The 15,972-nt window shown below is 39.5% G+C and overlaps 1 protein-coding gene across 1 annotated transcript in view; it reads right to left on the bottom strand.

Annotated features, from left to right (window-relative positions):
• Positions 1–231: 231 nt before the first annotated feature.
• The window catches only part of ppid (peptidylprolyl isomerase D), a 38,246-nt gene continuing 22,505 nt past the window's right edge, over positions 232–15,972 (bottom strand). Inside the window, exons 5-10 of the mRNA XM_078211916.1 lie at positions 14,907–15,026; positions 5,236–5,342; positions 2,264–2,426; positions 1,283–1,369; positions 1,094–1,136; positions 232–969 (exon numbers count right to left, since the gene is read on the bottom strand). Of these exons, the coding sequence (XP_078068042.1) occupies positions 881–969; positions 1,094–1,136; positions 1,283–1,369; positions 2,264–2,426; positions 5,236–5,342; positions 14,907–15,026 (609 nt within the window). The 3' untranslated portion in view covers positions 232–880. The remainder of the gene's footprint in view (positions 970–1,093; positions 1,137–1,282; positions 1,370–2,263; positions 2,427–5,235; positions 5,343–14,906; positions 15,027–15,972) is intronic.

The following is a 15,972-nucleotide window of genomic DNA, read 5'->3' as shown; positions in this document are numbered from 1 at the left end:
CAGTGTTCCTCTGATTATTGTAATATATTTTATGGGCTTTTTGTTTTGTGTTTTTGCAGGAAAAGGAGAAAAGTGAAAAGTTACAGGAATTGAGAAGCAACTGGATCAATATCCAAGATAATGTCATCTTCAAAAACAATAAAACTGACAGATGAAAAGCTGCAAGAGCAGAATATAAAGTCAGTTTTCAATAAAAAGGGCCATTTTCCCATTTGTACTCAAAAGCATATCTAGAATGTTGAAACTGAATGAATTAATCTTTAATCACCTTCCTTTCAATTTACAACTAAACTGGATCAGATTTATTATTGGACAAACACTGTGCCAATATGAAAAAATATTATGATAAGTATAAATTTTAAACACAGTCCTCCATATATGAACTAAATAATCACACTACGTTTTGCTTATGAGCCATACGTATTGTAACCCTTTGCAGACCATCAGTATTTTAGAATCACAAATAAAGACATAGTAACAAGCTATTTAAAAAACAAGTCTTCAAAAACAAGGACAGTGATTCACACATATAATGTTACTTCTTCCCTATATTGCTCTGCCATATATTTATTAAGTGAAAAAATCTATAAATAGAAACATCACTATATCTTGCAGGAAAAAACAGATCAGACCTCAGTTCTTGATATTTATTTTAATAACCAACACTGTTAACAGCTCCATCCCAACAGACACTTTGCAGATAAGGTGTCATCAGCAGAACTGATTTGCAGCATTTGTCCACCCACTAGTCTCTATAATTTTCTTTAAACCATGTGCACTTGTCTGTAAAACAGACTACATATCCAAACAAACTGTGTCCTCAGAAGATTTTGACAAAATAGCAGCCCAAAGGGCTGTTCAGCAGTAGGAAACAAATCAATCAAGCAAACATTTTTGCATAAGTTGCTTTTTCTTTCTCTTTCTCTTCCTTTTTCTTTTGTTTCACTCTGAGTATTTCATTGCTTATAGCTGCAAAAATATAAAAAGGAAGCAGGCTGAATTAATACGTGTGAGCTAAGGAGATTTTCATGTTATTTTTCCAGTTACTCTTGTATGTATTGGAGGCAATTTTACTGGTGATTTTACAACTTACCTTTGTCTTCAGGTGTAATTTCCTGAGCTTTCTTAAGATCATCCTGTTTAAACACAAAAATTTAAATTACTCATTCCACCTTGTCAACGCATCATGGATTTGAGTTCTTCAGTATCCTTTGTTAATTTGCTGTTAGAGAGTATTAAAGGATAATATACCAAACCAATAAAATTTATGATGCTACAGTACCAGTGCTTGATCATAATCTTTCTTTGCCTGCCAGGCTTGAGCTCTTCTGTAAAGCGCCTTTGTGTTTGATTGATTTATTTCAAGAGCCTGTTCGAGAAATAAATTATGTTAGATTTGCGATCTGTTCCTAACAGTAATTGCTAAATATTTTTCTTTTCAGTAGTGGTAAAAACGAGGAAACTTAATTCATATTTTCTAAATCCAGCAACAGGAATAAAAACAGAAAACGCTTGAAAAACTCAGCAGGTCAGGCATCTGTGGAGAAACGGTCAATAATTCAGGTTCATAAACATTTGTCAGAACTAATCACCACCACTGAACACACAAGAGTCCATCACTGCCTCAATTTTATTCCTCTTATGCCTTATGTTTTTCAAATGCCTGCTTTTCTCCTTAAACAAAAATACTCATACTTGCTGTGTGTGTTTTCATCCTAGTTCAGCCAAATTAAATGCTGTTCATTTCAAATATATACAGTTCTGACAAAAGCCATTTCTTTTTTTAAAATTCTAAATAGCTTTTTACGTTAAGTGGAAAAAATGTTCAATCCATGTGAAGTTGCCACTTGTACGCAGAATTTACCCAAAATCATAATGTAATCTAACACAAAAATATTTCTGGACCATATAGATGGAAGTTCTAAAATGTTACAATCCTATTAAAAAAAAGATAAATAACTCAACGCTTCCACTGATAATTCCTGCACTATTTCAAGATATCATGTAGTTTGAAAGATCCAAGGTTTAAATTTTGCTAATAAATCATGTATTATAAAATGCAATTTTTTTCCCAATACATTAATTGATGTGTCTTGAATAACCTTAAGTATAACGATCCCTAACTGTATCCTGAAAACAATGCTGGTTATTTTGGGCCATTCTATCTTTATCCAGACATTTGTGACCAAATGTGTTAGCAATGACTTAACTTGGGTACATTACGCTAATGTTTTGCAATTGTAATTAAATATCAGACACTAACCTCATCACAACTTTCGATAGCAGCATTCCAGTCAGACAGCTTCAGCTTGCATGCGGCAATGTTTAGATTACAGCTCAACAAAATAGGTTCCAAATTTTTAATTGAGTCCAACTTCTCTGTTGATTTTCCATCATCACTTTCATCTCTTAAAGTAGCTGTGTATCTTAAAAGGGAATATTTAAAAAAAGTTAAAACCTTAGTTTTTCAAGATACAAATTCAAGACCAGAGCTCCTGGCAGGGAGCAATACTAAAATCAAATATACTGGCAAATTAAAATTTCTCGTACCCCAAGTTCTCTCAGTGTTTAAAACAAATAGGTTATGATTTTCTGCAACACTTCTACTCAATTTCTCTGTTTAACCCAATTTCTGTAATACTATCTGCCATCATCCTGCACCCAACCCCACCCCTAGTCAATTCACTCCTGATCCCTTCTGCGGGTGGGGTTACAGTTCAATGGGCACCACATGATATCTTACCAAAATAGCAAATTGTAAGCCTAAACCCAGTATAAAGAAACAATTTATCTACAGGGACGTTACAGCAAAATCTGATCCTGTACTCACCCTTAGATTTGCACATGAAAAATTCAAGCATCTATCACTGGAAAGTGAACAACAATGAGGATCGTGCTGATCTTCAACTCCATCCCCAATAGATCTTGAGATGAACTCCAGCCACCCACACTGACTCAACAAACTCAGCGATGACTAAGGACTGAACATGAGACTATCATGACTTATATGGCTCATGAGGAAATCTAAGCAGGTAAATTTAACACTTAAATATCCACACTATTGAATATACATTCAAAAGCCAACGACAGATTCCAAACATTTTAAGTCCATAAGGTAAGGGTGAGCTTGGGGAAAGAGAGAGAATCCATATTGTAATACCTGTAAAATTCTGGACCTTTACCATTTATAAAGCATTTGTACTTTCGTGTCACAAGGATGAGCTAGGTTTACTTATGGAGAAATTTTGCCACTCAGGTTTATACATAATAATCCAGATGCTGCTGAATTAAACAATTTAACAACATCTGTCATTTGCTAGACTTGCCCCCGCATACTTTAGCTTAAACTTATATCCAAAGTTGCTGAAAGCTCAAGCTGATAACAGCACAATGAGGGAAACAAGAATACAAGGTTTGGAGTGAAATGGGAGGCCAACAGGGTATCTCTGTAACCAATTACTGTAAGTCATTGGCCGATCAGTGCAACACCAACAACATTTAGGAAGCTCAATGCCACCCAGGACAAAATTCGCTTGATCGGTACTCTACCCATTGCATTAAACACTGCCTCCATCACCAATACAAAGTAGCAGCAGTATGTACCAGCGACAAGATGTACTGCCTCAACTCAACAAATCTACTTTTATAACAAGTTATTCAATTACTATCAAAATGGGTTTTATCAATCAAATTTGGAAGTCGCATACAAGTCCTCAAAGAGCCTCACGTGGCTCTGGAGCAAAAGATTGCAGCCCCCTCAGCTAGAAGGACAACAGCAGCTGACGCATGGGAACACCACCATCTGCAAATTCCCACCCAAGTTGCATATCCAGTTTGGGAATATATCGGCAACATCTCTGGGTCAAAATCCTGGAATTCCCTACCCGTCAACATTATGAAGTACCTTCACTAACATGGACTGCACTGGTTCAAGAAGTCAATTCACCACCATCTTTTGATGGGCAATTAGTGATGGGCTAAAAATGCTGGTCTTGTAGTGATGCTCACATTCCATGAATAAATATATATTTTCTTTTAAACTAATTGAAGATCAAATCAAGCACATAAAGAGAAATAAGAATTGTATTAAGAGAAATAAAATCAAAGAAGAAAACAAAGTTCAATGTAAAATCTGGCATTGTTAAAATTTTAACACCTGAATGAATGAGTCCACTCTTGTAATAGTTTATTTTCCGTGCAAGAGAGATTGATTTGAGTGACCATGTCGTTAAAGTGTACTTACACTTGAAATGGCAAAACTTTCTGTGGCAAGTTTGACAGGCAAAATACCACAAGTTCCAAAACCACAGGGAAGCAAAGGGTGAGATACCATTTTTATGAAAACAATAGTGGAGCAGCCCAACTACTGACAGCAACCTTTGGATATTTGAGCTGCATCTGCTCTTCACCTGAAGTTTCTACATCATTTATACATAAAAATAGGGAGCCATTATCTTATTCTGGAATAATGAGTCATTTACTTACAGCACAGGAGGAGGCCATTTGGCCCATCAAGTCTGTACCATCTTTCTGTGCAGCAATGCAATCAGAACTTCGCTCCATCCCATAGCCCTGCATCCATCAAGTGCCCACCCAATTTCTCAGTGAAATCATTGATCGTCTCTGCTTCCACTACTCTTGCAAACAGAAAGTTCCAGCTCATTGCCAATGTGCAAGAAGGTTCTTCCTCACATCCCCCAATTATTGCCCAAAATCTTAAATCTGTGTCCTCTACTCCTGATTCATCTCTCCCATTTCCAAGCCACCATCCCAATGCCCTTCTCCCTCCTCCTCTCCATCACTATCTCATTCTCCATCCCTCCTCTGCCTCATTGACATCTCCTTGCTAACTCTCATTTCTCACTCCTCCATCCCTACAGACCCCCTTCTCACACTCCACTCCGCATCCAGTTCTTCTCTTCATTCTCCCCCTCACCCCTTCTCCTTCCCACTCGCATCCTAATCCTTCAACAGAAGATTAACCATATCACTATATTCAATGATAGCATGTATTATGTTTTCTTATCCGAGAATCTTCACTATTATAACCTCCCTCCTGAATTTAGCAAAGAGTTTCAGAAGCCATTCTGAGTGACTTGATTGGTTCACATTTTCCTGCTTGCTAACTACTCTACTGGGCATAGTTTGTGGATTGGTAGTTTTGTGCATTTTGATTAGTAGTTTTTGTTCTTGCTTTTCATTTGTACCTAGTATCATCACTGGATCCACAACTACCTTAAAGCTTTGGTGTACTTCTTCTCTGCCATTGTCCAGTTTTGGGATTTAAAGTAGTTATTCCCAAGGTTCTTTATGTCTTCTGCAATCTGTACAACTGTATCCACCTGTTTAAACAGATTTTTAAAAAAATGTTTTGTCAGTCAATGAAAATATATCAAGATAATCAGTGTATCATGCAACCGAACGGGAAAGGCTCACATGATACTCCAACTTCGATTTTGAATTACTATTTCACTTATTTTTCACCTTCTTAATCCTTTCAGCATTTCTAAATGGCTGGATCACTTCTGACAGAAAGGTTATAGGCAACCCTGTAATAGAAGGCCTGGTTGCCTTGTCAACAAAAACCTTAACAAGTGTGGGTTTCATCAGTTATTTTCTACAGAACATGGTACCACCATCCAAGTTACATGGCTCCTGCATATCTGATGCCACTTAACCTTGTACCTCTTTTTCCATTGGTAGCCTGCAGGTCCATGCCTGATTTTTACAGCATGGGAACAAACCTAAATCATCTTCTGTAAAATGTTCATAGCATCAGTTTATGTAGCTTTCGATCGTGTATCTAAACACCTAACATTTATAGTAGAGCCCTAAAATTTAATATGTTGCAGCAGGTAGGATTAGCATCCCAAAAATGCCTGACTCAAGTGCCCTGCACCTAGTTCTTAAACCTTTCTTATACTGTACTGGTAGAATGCAAAAGTAAATTCAACTCTTGTTCACCAATTTGCAATTGCTGTACAGTAAACGTCATTAATTAAGCAACAACGTCAACTTGGTTCTACCACTCAATGTACTAAACCTGTACGGTACAATGTGTGCTACAGTGAAGAAAAAGATCCTTTGTTTCAATAAATGGAATACAGGATTCATATTAAAAGGAACAATTACAGAGTGGTTATCTTGTTATATTATTCAAATGTGATTTGGAAATTCATGCATATATCACTCACGACTGCACTATAATCTGGGTATTGAGTGAACAGTTTACAGAACATGGTGTGATCAGAGAAATATATTCCAAGAAGTCCCAGTATTCAAGTTTAAAGTGATTATTTCAAACTTCTGAGAACCACAAGATGTTTGAGTGTAAAACCCCAGTATTATAAATGAAATATAAGCAGAATTATATTGAGAAATGTCAACCTGAATTAGTGCCAGAGAGAAAGGAAAAACAATGATTTGTGCAAAAAGGAAAATGGCCACAGCCATAGCTCCAGGCCATAGTGAATTGGGAGGCTGATAGTGTCTTTGAGGCATTAAAGAAGTTTAACCAAAAGTTCAGTAATTTTCTAAAAGCCACGGGTAAAGGCGGAGGGATAAGCTGGGACATGAGTAAAGATGACAGTAAAAACAGGTGAAATTTAGCACACATTTTCAGCCAAAATGAAACCATCAGATCCACCATTATGAACTTCAAAATAAGACAGGAATTGGGTGAACAGGTCGCCCAAAGCTGGAATTGAACCAAACGTTTACCAAACACCTAACACCCATACTGGGTAAAAAAGGTTTTCCTTAGGCTCTTCATAATTTTGCATACTTCAATCAAGTTGGCCCTCAGCCTCCACTGTTCTAAGGAAGACAGCAGCAGCCTATCCAAGCTTTCCTCGGAGCTTCAACTTTCCAGTGCCGGCAACATTTTCGTGAATCTTTTCTGTACTCTCTCCAGTGCAATTATGTTCATCCTGTAATGGTATGACTGCACACAAAACCCCAGCTGTGGCTTAACCAATATTTTATACAGTTCCAGCATTACATCCCTGCTTTTGTATTCTATATCTGGTGCAATAAAGGTTGGTTCAATTGGGTCCCTGGCATTGAGGCAGCAATGTTAACAACTGTGCCACCGTGCTTCAAAACAATTTTGCGTAGAGCTCCATCAAGGCTGCAAAGATTACTCTTGGCACTACAGAATTACAATTTCACTCAAAGCCAGGAAGAGAAATGATGCTGGCTGTTACCGTATCTCAACCGCTGTCACACGAGATAAAAAAATCTAGGTGTAAGGATCCATCACCACAGACTACTAAAACAGAGTCAAAGTAAAGATGAAACCAATAAAAACCACGAGTTACAGATGCACTCTCTCAGCAAGTGATCCAAGAATGGTTTGATAAGGTGTAACAAACTCAGCCAGCAATGCAGCAGTATTGGTCAATCCAAGATGGCATGTTACTGGAAGATGGTATTCTACTGATTGAATCTAGAATCAATGTAACCAAAATGACACAGAGAACTTCTTCAGAAGGCACAAGAACCACAGAACCATAGAAAAGTTACGACACAGGAAGAAGCCTGCCAGCTGAATAAACTAACCACCTTCCAATGCCCAGTCCGTAGCCTTGTAGGTACAGATCCAGATTACCTTTTAAACAAGTTGAGGGCTTCCGCCTTAACCACAGTCAGGGCAACGAATTCCAGACACCTACCACCCACACTGGGTGAAAAGATTTTTCCTAGACTCCACATAATTTTGCATACCTCAATCAGTTGGCCCTCAGCGTCCTCTGTTCTAAGGAAAACAGCAAGTCTACCTAATCTTTCCTCAGAGCTTCAACTTTCGAGCGCCAGCAACATTCTTGTCAATCTTTTCTGTACTCTTTCCAGTGCAATTATGTCCATTCTGTAATGGTATGACTGCACACAAAACTCCAGCTGTGCCTTAACCAATATTTTATACAGTTCCAGCATTACATCCCTGCTTTTGTATTCTATATCTGGTGCAATAAAGGAAAGCATTCCAAATGCCTTCTTTATCACTTTATCTATCCTGCCAGCTTCAGGGACCTATGGATGTGCACTCCAAGATCTCTCAATTCCTCTATCCCTCCCAATATCTGCCATTTATGGAGTATTCCATTGCTTTGTTTACTCTCCCAAAATTCATAACCTCACAATTCTACCTGCCATTTTTCCATCCACTCAACCAAACCTTTGATATCATTCTGGAGCCCAGAGCTATCTTCACTATCAACTACACGGCCAATTTGTGTCATCTGCAAATTTTCCAACCATGCCTTCCACATACAAGTCCAAATCATTAATTTATACAACAAACAGCAAGGCACCCAATGTTGAGCCCTGTTGAATGTCACTGGAAACTGTCCCCCATTTGCTAAAACATCTATTGATCTTCATTCTTTGTTTCCTGTCACGGAACCAATTTTGGATCAAACCTGCCATGTTCCCCTGTATCCCATGGAGCATGGACTTTTACTTTTCTGACCAGTCTGCCATGTGGGATTTTGCCTGACTAAAATCCATGTAGATCATATCCACTGCACTACCCTCATCAATCCTCATCCTTAATTCAAGAACGACACAACTTTCCCTTAAAATCATGCTGACCATCCCTGATTAATCCATGCCTAAATGACAGTTTATCCTGGCTCAGAATTGATTCTAATAATTTGTCCAGAACCAAAAGACTGGCCCAGGCTAGAATTATTTGGCCGATCCCATAGACCCTTTTTAAACAATGTTATAACGTTCACAGACCTTCTGGGACCTCACTTTTATCTACTGAGAATTGGAAAATGACACTCAAGAGGATCTGCTATTTTCTTGCTGGCTTCCTTAAACAGCCTGGGATACAATCCATTCTGCCCTGTTGGTTTATCCACCTTCAAGAACATCAGTTTCTTCAATACTTCCTCTTTCATTATGCTTACTGTATCTAATGTTTCACCCTCCTCCTCATTGACTAAAATGTCTGCATCATCCCTCTCCTTTGTGAAGACAGAAGCAAAGTACTCATTCAGAACCCTGCCCACATCTTCTGCATCAATGCACAAGTTACCTTGTATATCCCGGATAGGCCCCACCCTTTCCTTGGTTATCCTCTTGCCCTTGATGTACTGGTAATGAACCTTTTGAGTTTTCCTTGATTCTACCTGCCAATACTTCTTCATATCCTCTCTTTGCTTTCTTGATTTCACTCCTATACTTTTGATACTCATCTGAGCTTTCTAACATTATTTTTTTTGTGACTGCCATAAGCTTTCATTTTCTGTTTTAACTTACTCTATATGCTTCTGATAACCAAGGACCCTCGGTTTAGCAATACCACCTTTCTTCTTTGTGGGGACATATCTTCACTGTGTCCATTAAATCTCACTTTTGAATACCTTCCACTGGTCTGATACTGATTTCCCTTCAAGTAGCTGTAACCAATCCACTTTCGTCAAATCACCTCAGCTTGGCAAAATTTGTCTTTCTCAATTTAGAACTTTAACTCCTGTTCATGCTTTATCCTTTTTCATAATTATGTTAAATCTAATCATGTTATGGTCACTATCTCCAAAAGGGTCACCAACTGCTACTTTATCTACTTGCCCAGCTTAATTTCCAAAAACTAAAAATAGAATTGTATTCCCTCTTATTATCACATTATAAATGATTTGGAGGAAATTGTAGCTGGTCTGATTAGTAAGTTCGCAGACGACACTAAAATTGGTGGAGTTGCGGATAGTGATGAGGAGTGTCAGAGGATACAACAAGATATAGACCATTTGGAGATTTGGACAGAGAAATGGGAGATGGAGTTTAATCCGCACAAGTGTGAGGTAATGCATTTTGAAAGGTCCAATGCATGTAGGAATTGTACAGTAAATGGTAGAACCCTTAGGAGTATTGACAGGCAGAGAGATCTGGGCGTACATGTCCACTGATCACTGAAAGTGGCAACGCAGATAGATAAGGTAGCCAAGAAGGCATACGGCATGGTTGCCTTCATTAGACAGGGCATTGAGTATAAAAATTGGCAGGTCATGCATTGGCAGGGCGGCACGGTAGCACAGTGGTTAGCACTGCTGCTTCACAGGGCATTGAGTTAGCACTGCTGCTTCACAGGGCATTGAGTATAAAAATTGGCAGGTCACGCATTGGCAGGGCGGCACGGTAGCACAGTGGTTAGCACTGCTGCTTCACAGCTCCAGGGTCCCGGGTTCGATTCCTGGCTCGGGTCACTGTCTGTGTGGAGTTTGCACATTCTCCTCGTGTCTGCGTGGGTTTCCTCCGGGTGCTCCGGTTTCCTCCCACAGTCCAAAGATGTGCGGATTAGGTTGATTGGCCAGGTTAAAAATTGCCCCTTAGAGTCCTGGGATGTGTAGGTTAGAGGGATTAGCGGGTAAATATGTGGGGGTAGGGCCTGGGTGGGATTGTGGTTGGTGCAGACTCGATGGGCCGAATGGCCTCCTTCTGCACTGTAGGGTTTCTATGATGCTGCAGCTGTGCAGAACCTTAAATTAGGCCTCATTTAGAATATTGTATACAATTCTGGTTGCCACACTACCAGAAGGATGTGGATGCTTTGAAGAGAGTACAGAAGAGGCTTACCAGGACGTTGCCTGGTCTCCAGGGTATTAGCTATGAGGAGAGGTTAGATAAACTCAGTTTGTTCTCACTGGAATGACGGAGGTTGAGGGGTGACCTGACAGAGGTTTACAAGATTATGAGTGGCATGGAGAGAGTGGTAGTCAGATGCTCTTTCTAGAGTAGAAAAGTCAAGTATTAGGGGACATAGGTTTAAGGTGCATGAGGAAAAGTTTAGAGGAGATGTGCGAGGCAGCTTTTTTTTATACAAACAGGGTGGTGAATGTCTGGAACGCGCTGCCTGGAGAGGTGGGGAAGCAGGTACAATAGCAGCATTTAAGGGGCAACTAGACAAATATATGAATAGGATGGGAATGGAAGGATACAGATGCCGTAAGTGCATATGGTTTTAGTTTTAGTTTAGGCAGGTATCATGATCGGCACAGGCTTGGAGGGCTGAGGGGCCTGGTCCTGTGCTGTACTTTTCTTTGTTCATTAGACTTGTTAGGTGCTTGAATGCAATTTAAGAATTTTGTGTCCTCTGTGTACTCCACACTGTTTGCATCCCAGTTGATATTAAGGTAGTGAAGTCCCCAACTACCCAACTATTATTACCCTATTATCTACGTACTTAGGAATTTGCCTACAACCTCGCACTTCTATCTCACTCTTTGAAGTCTATAGTACACCCCCCAGTGTGGCTGCCCCTTTTTTATTTCTGAGCTCAACTCATTTGATGATTCAATTAGTATATCGTCCCTCCTCACAGCTGTAATTAATTCTTTAAGCAATAATGCTGCACCCCCACCTTTTTTAGCGTCGTCCCTACCCTGCCTGAAAACCCTATAGGTAGTGATGTTGAGCTATGCTATTAACTTTTTGCCTTTGTTTGCTATACTTCTCGCATGTAAATGTTTACCTTTTAACATTGCCAAATTCCTTTTAATCTTTGCTTCTTCTGTCTTTTAGAGAGCCACTAGCTATTTTTCTGTCTGTTGCTCCCTGCTCTGAATTTGACCTATCTGAAAATGCCCTCAGGTTCCCATCCAATTTAAAACTGCCCCAGTAACACCAGCAAGGCCAGATGGGGATGGAGAAGTGTAAGTTCCAAGCCAGATCAATTGTGCGCAGGTAAGTATCTACAAAGACATCAAAATAATGTATCTATATTCGGTGTATGGCAGAAGTACACAAATACACAGCAGAGAGAGATGATTGCTCGCGAGGTGCCACCCAGACCATGGTATACTGTGTGAGTTGATTTATTCACACAAAATTAGGAACGGTATCTTACACTAACAAACTTTTACTCAGAGTTCACTTTTATCAGCAAAGTGAACGATTGAGATACAACAATCATCCAAGCAGTACAAGTTCTGTTTGCTTATCAAGGGATTCCTGAAAGGAAAATGTGTGATAATGAAACCCAATTCATCACCAGGGAGTTCAAGAAATTTACTGAACAGTATGCGTTCAACATCAGCACATTATTCAACTCAACACTGTTTTGTAGAAAGACACATTCAAACAGTCTCAAGAGAATACTCATGAAATGCCATGAGACAAGGGAAGATTTAAATTTTGCCTTGCTGTCACTCCGAGCTACACCCCTCAAGACCGACATGAAATTGCCCGCAGAACTACTCAATGATAGAAAGTACAGGACAACTTTGTTAAGCAAGATGCATTCTCCAATTGACCAGAAGGAAGAAAGACAACAACTCACTGATGCACGGTAAAAGGTGGTCAACACTTCAACAAGCATGCTAAATCTCTGCCCAAACTGTTGAGGGGGCAAATTGTATACATACAGAATGCAATCCTAAGAACCTGGAACCCACGTCTCCATGATCATACATCATTGATGGTGTGATGACAATAACCTCTCCCGCACTGTCAGTAAAATGAAAGAGATAGTCATGGACTTCAGGAGGCACAGTGGGTCTACATCAATGGTGAAAAAGTGGAAATGGTTGAGATTTTCAAGTTTCTAGGTGCCCAGATCACCAACAACCTGTCCTGGTCCTTCCACGCTGACGCTATAGTTAAGAAAGCCTACCAATGCCTCAACTTTCTAAGGAAATTTGGCATGCCTTCTATGATTCTCACCAATTTTGACAGATGCACAATAGAAAGCTTTCATTCCAGATATATCACAGCTTGGTACGGCTCCTGCTCTGACCAAGACCGCAAGAAACTACATAAGGTTGTGAATGCAGCCCAGTCCATCACATAAACCGGCCTCAAATCCACTGACTCTGTTTACAGTTCCCGCTGCCTCCGAAAAGCAGCCAGCATAATCAAGGACCCCACACACCCCAGACATACTCTCTTCCACCTTCTTCCGTCAGGAAGAAGTCTGAGATCACGTACCAACCTACTCAAGAATAGCTTCTTCCCTGCTGCCATCAGACTTTTGAATGAATGAACCTACCATATATTAAGGTGATCTTTCTCTACACCCTAGTTACAACTGTAACACTATATTCTGCACCCTCTCCTTTCTTTCTCTCCACGTACTCTATGAACGGTATGTTTTGTTGTATAGCACGCATGAAACAATGCTTTTCACTGTATCCCAATACATGCGACAATAATAAATCAAATCAAATCATTGAGATTGAAACCGCTAAGCAAATGGAAAGGGACAGAGCCCATAGTTGACCTACACCCAAGCTGGAAAAGTTCTTCAACATGACCAGCAACATCACTAACAAGCGAGACAACAGCAACAGCATCACCCACAAGCAGGACAACATCACCAGCAAGATCAAGCACGGCTCCTACAACAGCAACACACACAACATTGTCTGTGCAGTGTGCTAACTCATCACAGAGCGACAATTACTAAACCCACGAGATGGAAGCACAACATCCTCCCACTTAAGCGACACCATGAATAATTCTTTTAAAAAGAAAACAAGCTATAAAGGCTCTTAAAATGTGAAATTTAATTATAAAATTTAATTATTAATCTTTAGTTTAAGCATATCAAAAAAGTTAATAATTGAAAGGTATTTGATATAGAGAAGCATTTTTTAAAAAAGAGTAAAGTTATATGGTTATGCTATTCCGATATTCTTTTAAAGCTAATGTTCCTGCGTTTGTGCATTGGTCAGTATCCAGGATGCCATGGTTCATAAATGCACTACTAAATAGTTTGGGTATTGAACTAACAATATATCAGTCCCCAGCACATGGTGTGATCTGAGAAATACATTTGATAGAGTTTGATCGTTTTGAACTTCTGGGAACCACAAAATATAACAATATTAATACAACATTCTTACTGATTCGTGTGCACTTAATGTGCATGGTGACAGTGGTTAGTACTGCTGCCTCACCGTGCCAGGGACTCGATTCCAGTCTTGGGGTTCCTGTCTATGTGGAATATGCACGTTCTCCCAGTGTCTGCGTGGATTTTCTCCGAGTGTTCCAGTTTCCTCCCACAGTACACAGATGTGTAGGTTAGGTGGATTAGCCATGGTAAATGCACAAAGCTATGGGGATAGGGCAGAGCCTGGATGGGATGCTCTTTCAGCGAGTCAGTGCAAACTCGATGGGCTGAACGGCCACTTTCTGCATTGCAGAGATTCTATGGATTACTTATTGACTTTATTCCTCTGTAATTTAAAAAGCTTGGTTGTGCCAGTCAGAGAAAAACTATAATAGAAACTATATAAACACCAGGCATCTTCTCCTCAACTACGTTCAATACCACACTGTGGTTTCCCATGACCACAACTGTAATGGGAAGACAAGGTTATCTGCCCTTCCGTTCTTAACTTCCTTAATTAAGGTGACATTTGAGGGCAGACAGATTTGTGATTTAATTTTTTTGTTGTTTAACACAGGCATGCTCAGTATGAAGGCCACAACCTTCTTGTTGAAGACCAACCATTCAATTCACCACTACTAGACTACTTTATATCAGAATTGGATATCTCTGTCTTATACAACAAATTTATAAATAAAACAGTAACAAAGGAATGCAAATTCTCTTGGTGCATCAATAAGTATCAGTGAGCACATTTAACTTGGTCTCAGTGTCCCTTGGCTGAAAGGGGATGCAAGGCTCCTATTCACAATTGTGATATCGGGACCATTACAGGATATTGCGAGAGAATATAATCGAACATGGATTTGATACCTTTCCCTGCTCCCGCCAAATAAACTTTCAGTGTTGTCAATCTAGACTGGCACAGGAAATATTGCCACTGAATGACATACTGGAGGAGCGCCAAGATCCGTTGAAATGCACCCATGTGCTTTAAAAGAAAAACGGTTAGTCACACAGCTTCCCTGACTAAACCACTTGGAAGAGTGCAGAGAAACCATACATTACTTACATCATTCATATCTCCATCAATATCTTCAGGAAAGTCTGGATATGCATCCCCTGATCCATCAGCAGGAGCTAGACCCCAGTCATCTCCTTTAAGCTCTCCACAATTTTCTATAGAACATAGCTGCCAAAGAATAAACAACCTTTAGCAAACAGCATAGGAAAGCAAAAGATTATAGATATTAAGGTTTATGCCGCATTAGGAATATTGGGAAATGAAAGCATCTATTTTAATCACAATCTCAGACGTTTCCAGAAGCATACTGTAGATGCTGAACATCTGAAATAAAACAGAAAATGCTGGAAATACTCAGGAGGTCAGACAGAACCTGTGGAGGCAAAATCAGAGTTAACATCTTCATCACAACTGGGAAAATTAGAAATGTAATATGTTTTAAGCAAGTTGACAGTGGCAGGAAATAGAACAAAAGAGGAAGATCTGTGGTAGGGTGGAAGACAGGAGAGATTACATGACAGAAAGGTTCATAGTGCAAGGTTAAAGGGAACGGCAATGAGACAAAGAAACAACGGTTCTGATGAAAGATCACTGACCTGAAATGTTAACTCTGTTTCTCTCTCCAGAGATGCTGCCAGACCTATTGAGTGTTCCTAGCATTTTCTGTTTATATTTCCAGCTACTGCAGTATTTAACTTTTGTGAAAAGATGAAGAAAGTGTCTAGGGGAAGTGTGAATCTATAGAGGAGACAGTTTTACAAACATCTGCTGTCCGAAAAGCAAAACTGAGAAAAACAAGATGGAAAAATCAAAATCAGCAAAGGAAAAGAACAGGAAGGTTACATTCTAAATTGCTTAACTTAAAATGCTGAGTCTGGAAGGCTGTAAAGTCTGTAAAGGCTTAATCTACATAAGGTTTGGTTTTTGAGTTTACGTTTAGATTCAATGAAACACTAAGTAACAAAAAACAGAACTATCAGAGTGGAAGCAAGGTAAGGAATGAAAATGACTGGTGACCTGAAGCTTGGGGTCATGCTTGCAGACTGAAAAGGTGTTGCACAAAGGAGTCACCCAATCTGCTTTTGGATATATTTTACTAAATTAAAGCAAGTAC

The sequence above is a fragment of the Mustelus asterias genome, chromosome 1 (genome assembly GCF_964213995.1).
Source record: "Mustelus asterias chromosome 1, sMusAst1.hap1.1, whole genome shotgun sequence".
In the NCBI taxonomy this organism is placed as follows: domain Eukaryota; kingdom Metazoa; phylum Chordata; class Chondrichthyes; order Carcharhiniformes; family Triakidae; genus Mustelus; species Mustelus asterias.
The sequence above is the reverse complement of the archived record's forward strand: the minus strand, read 5'-3'. Positions and strand labels throughout refer to the sequence as shown.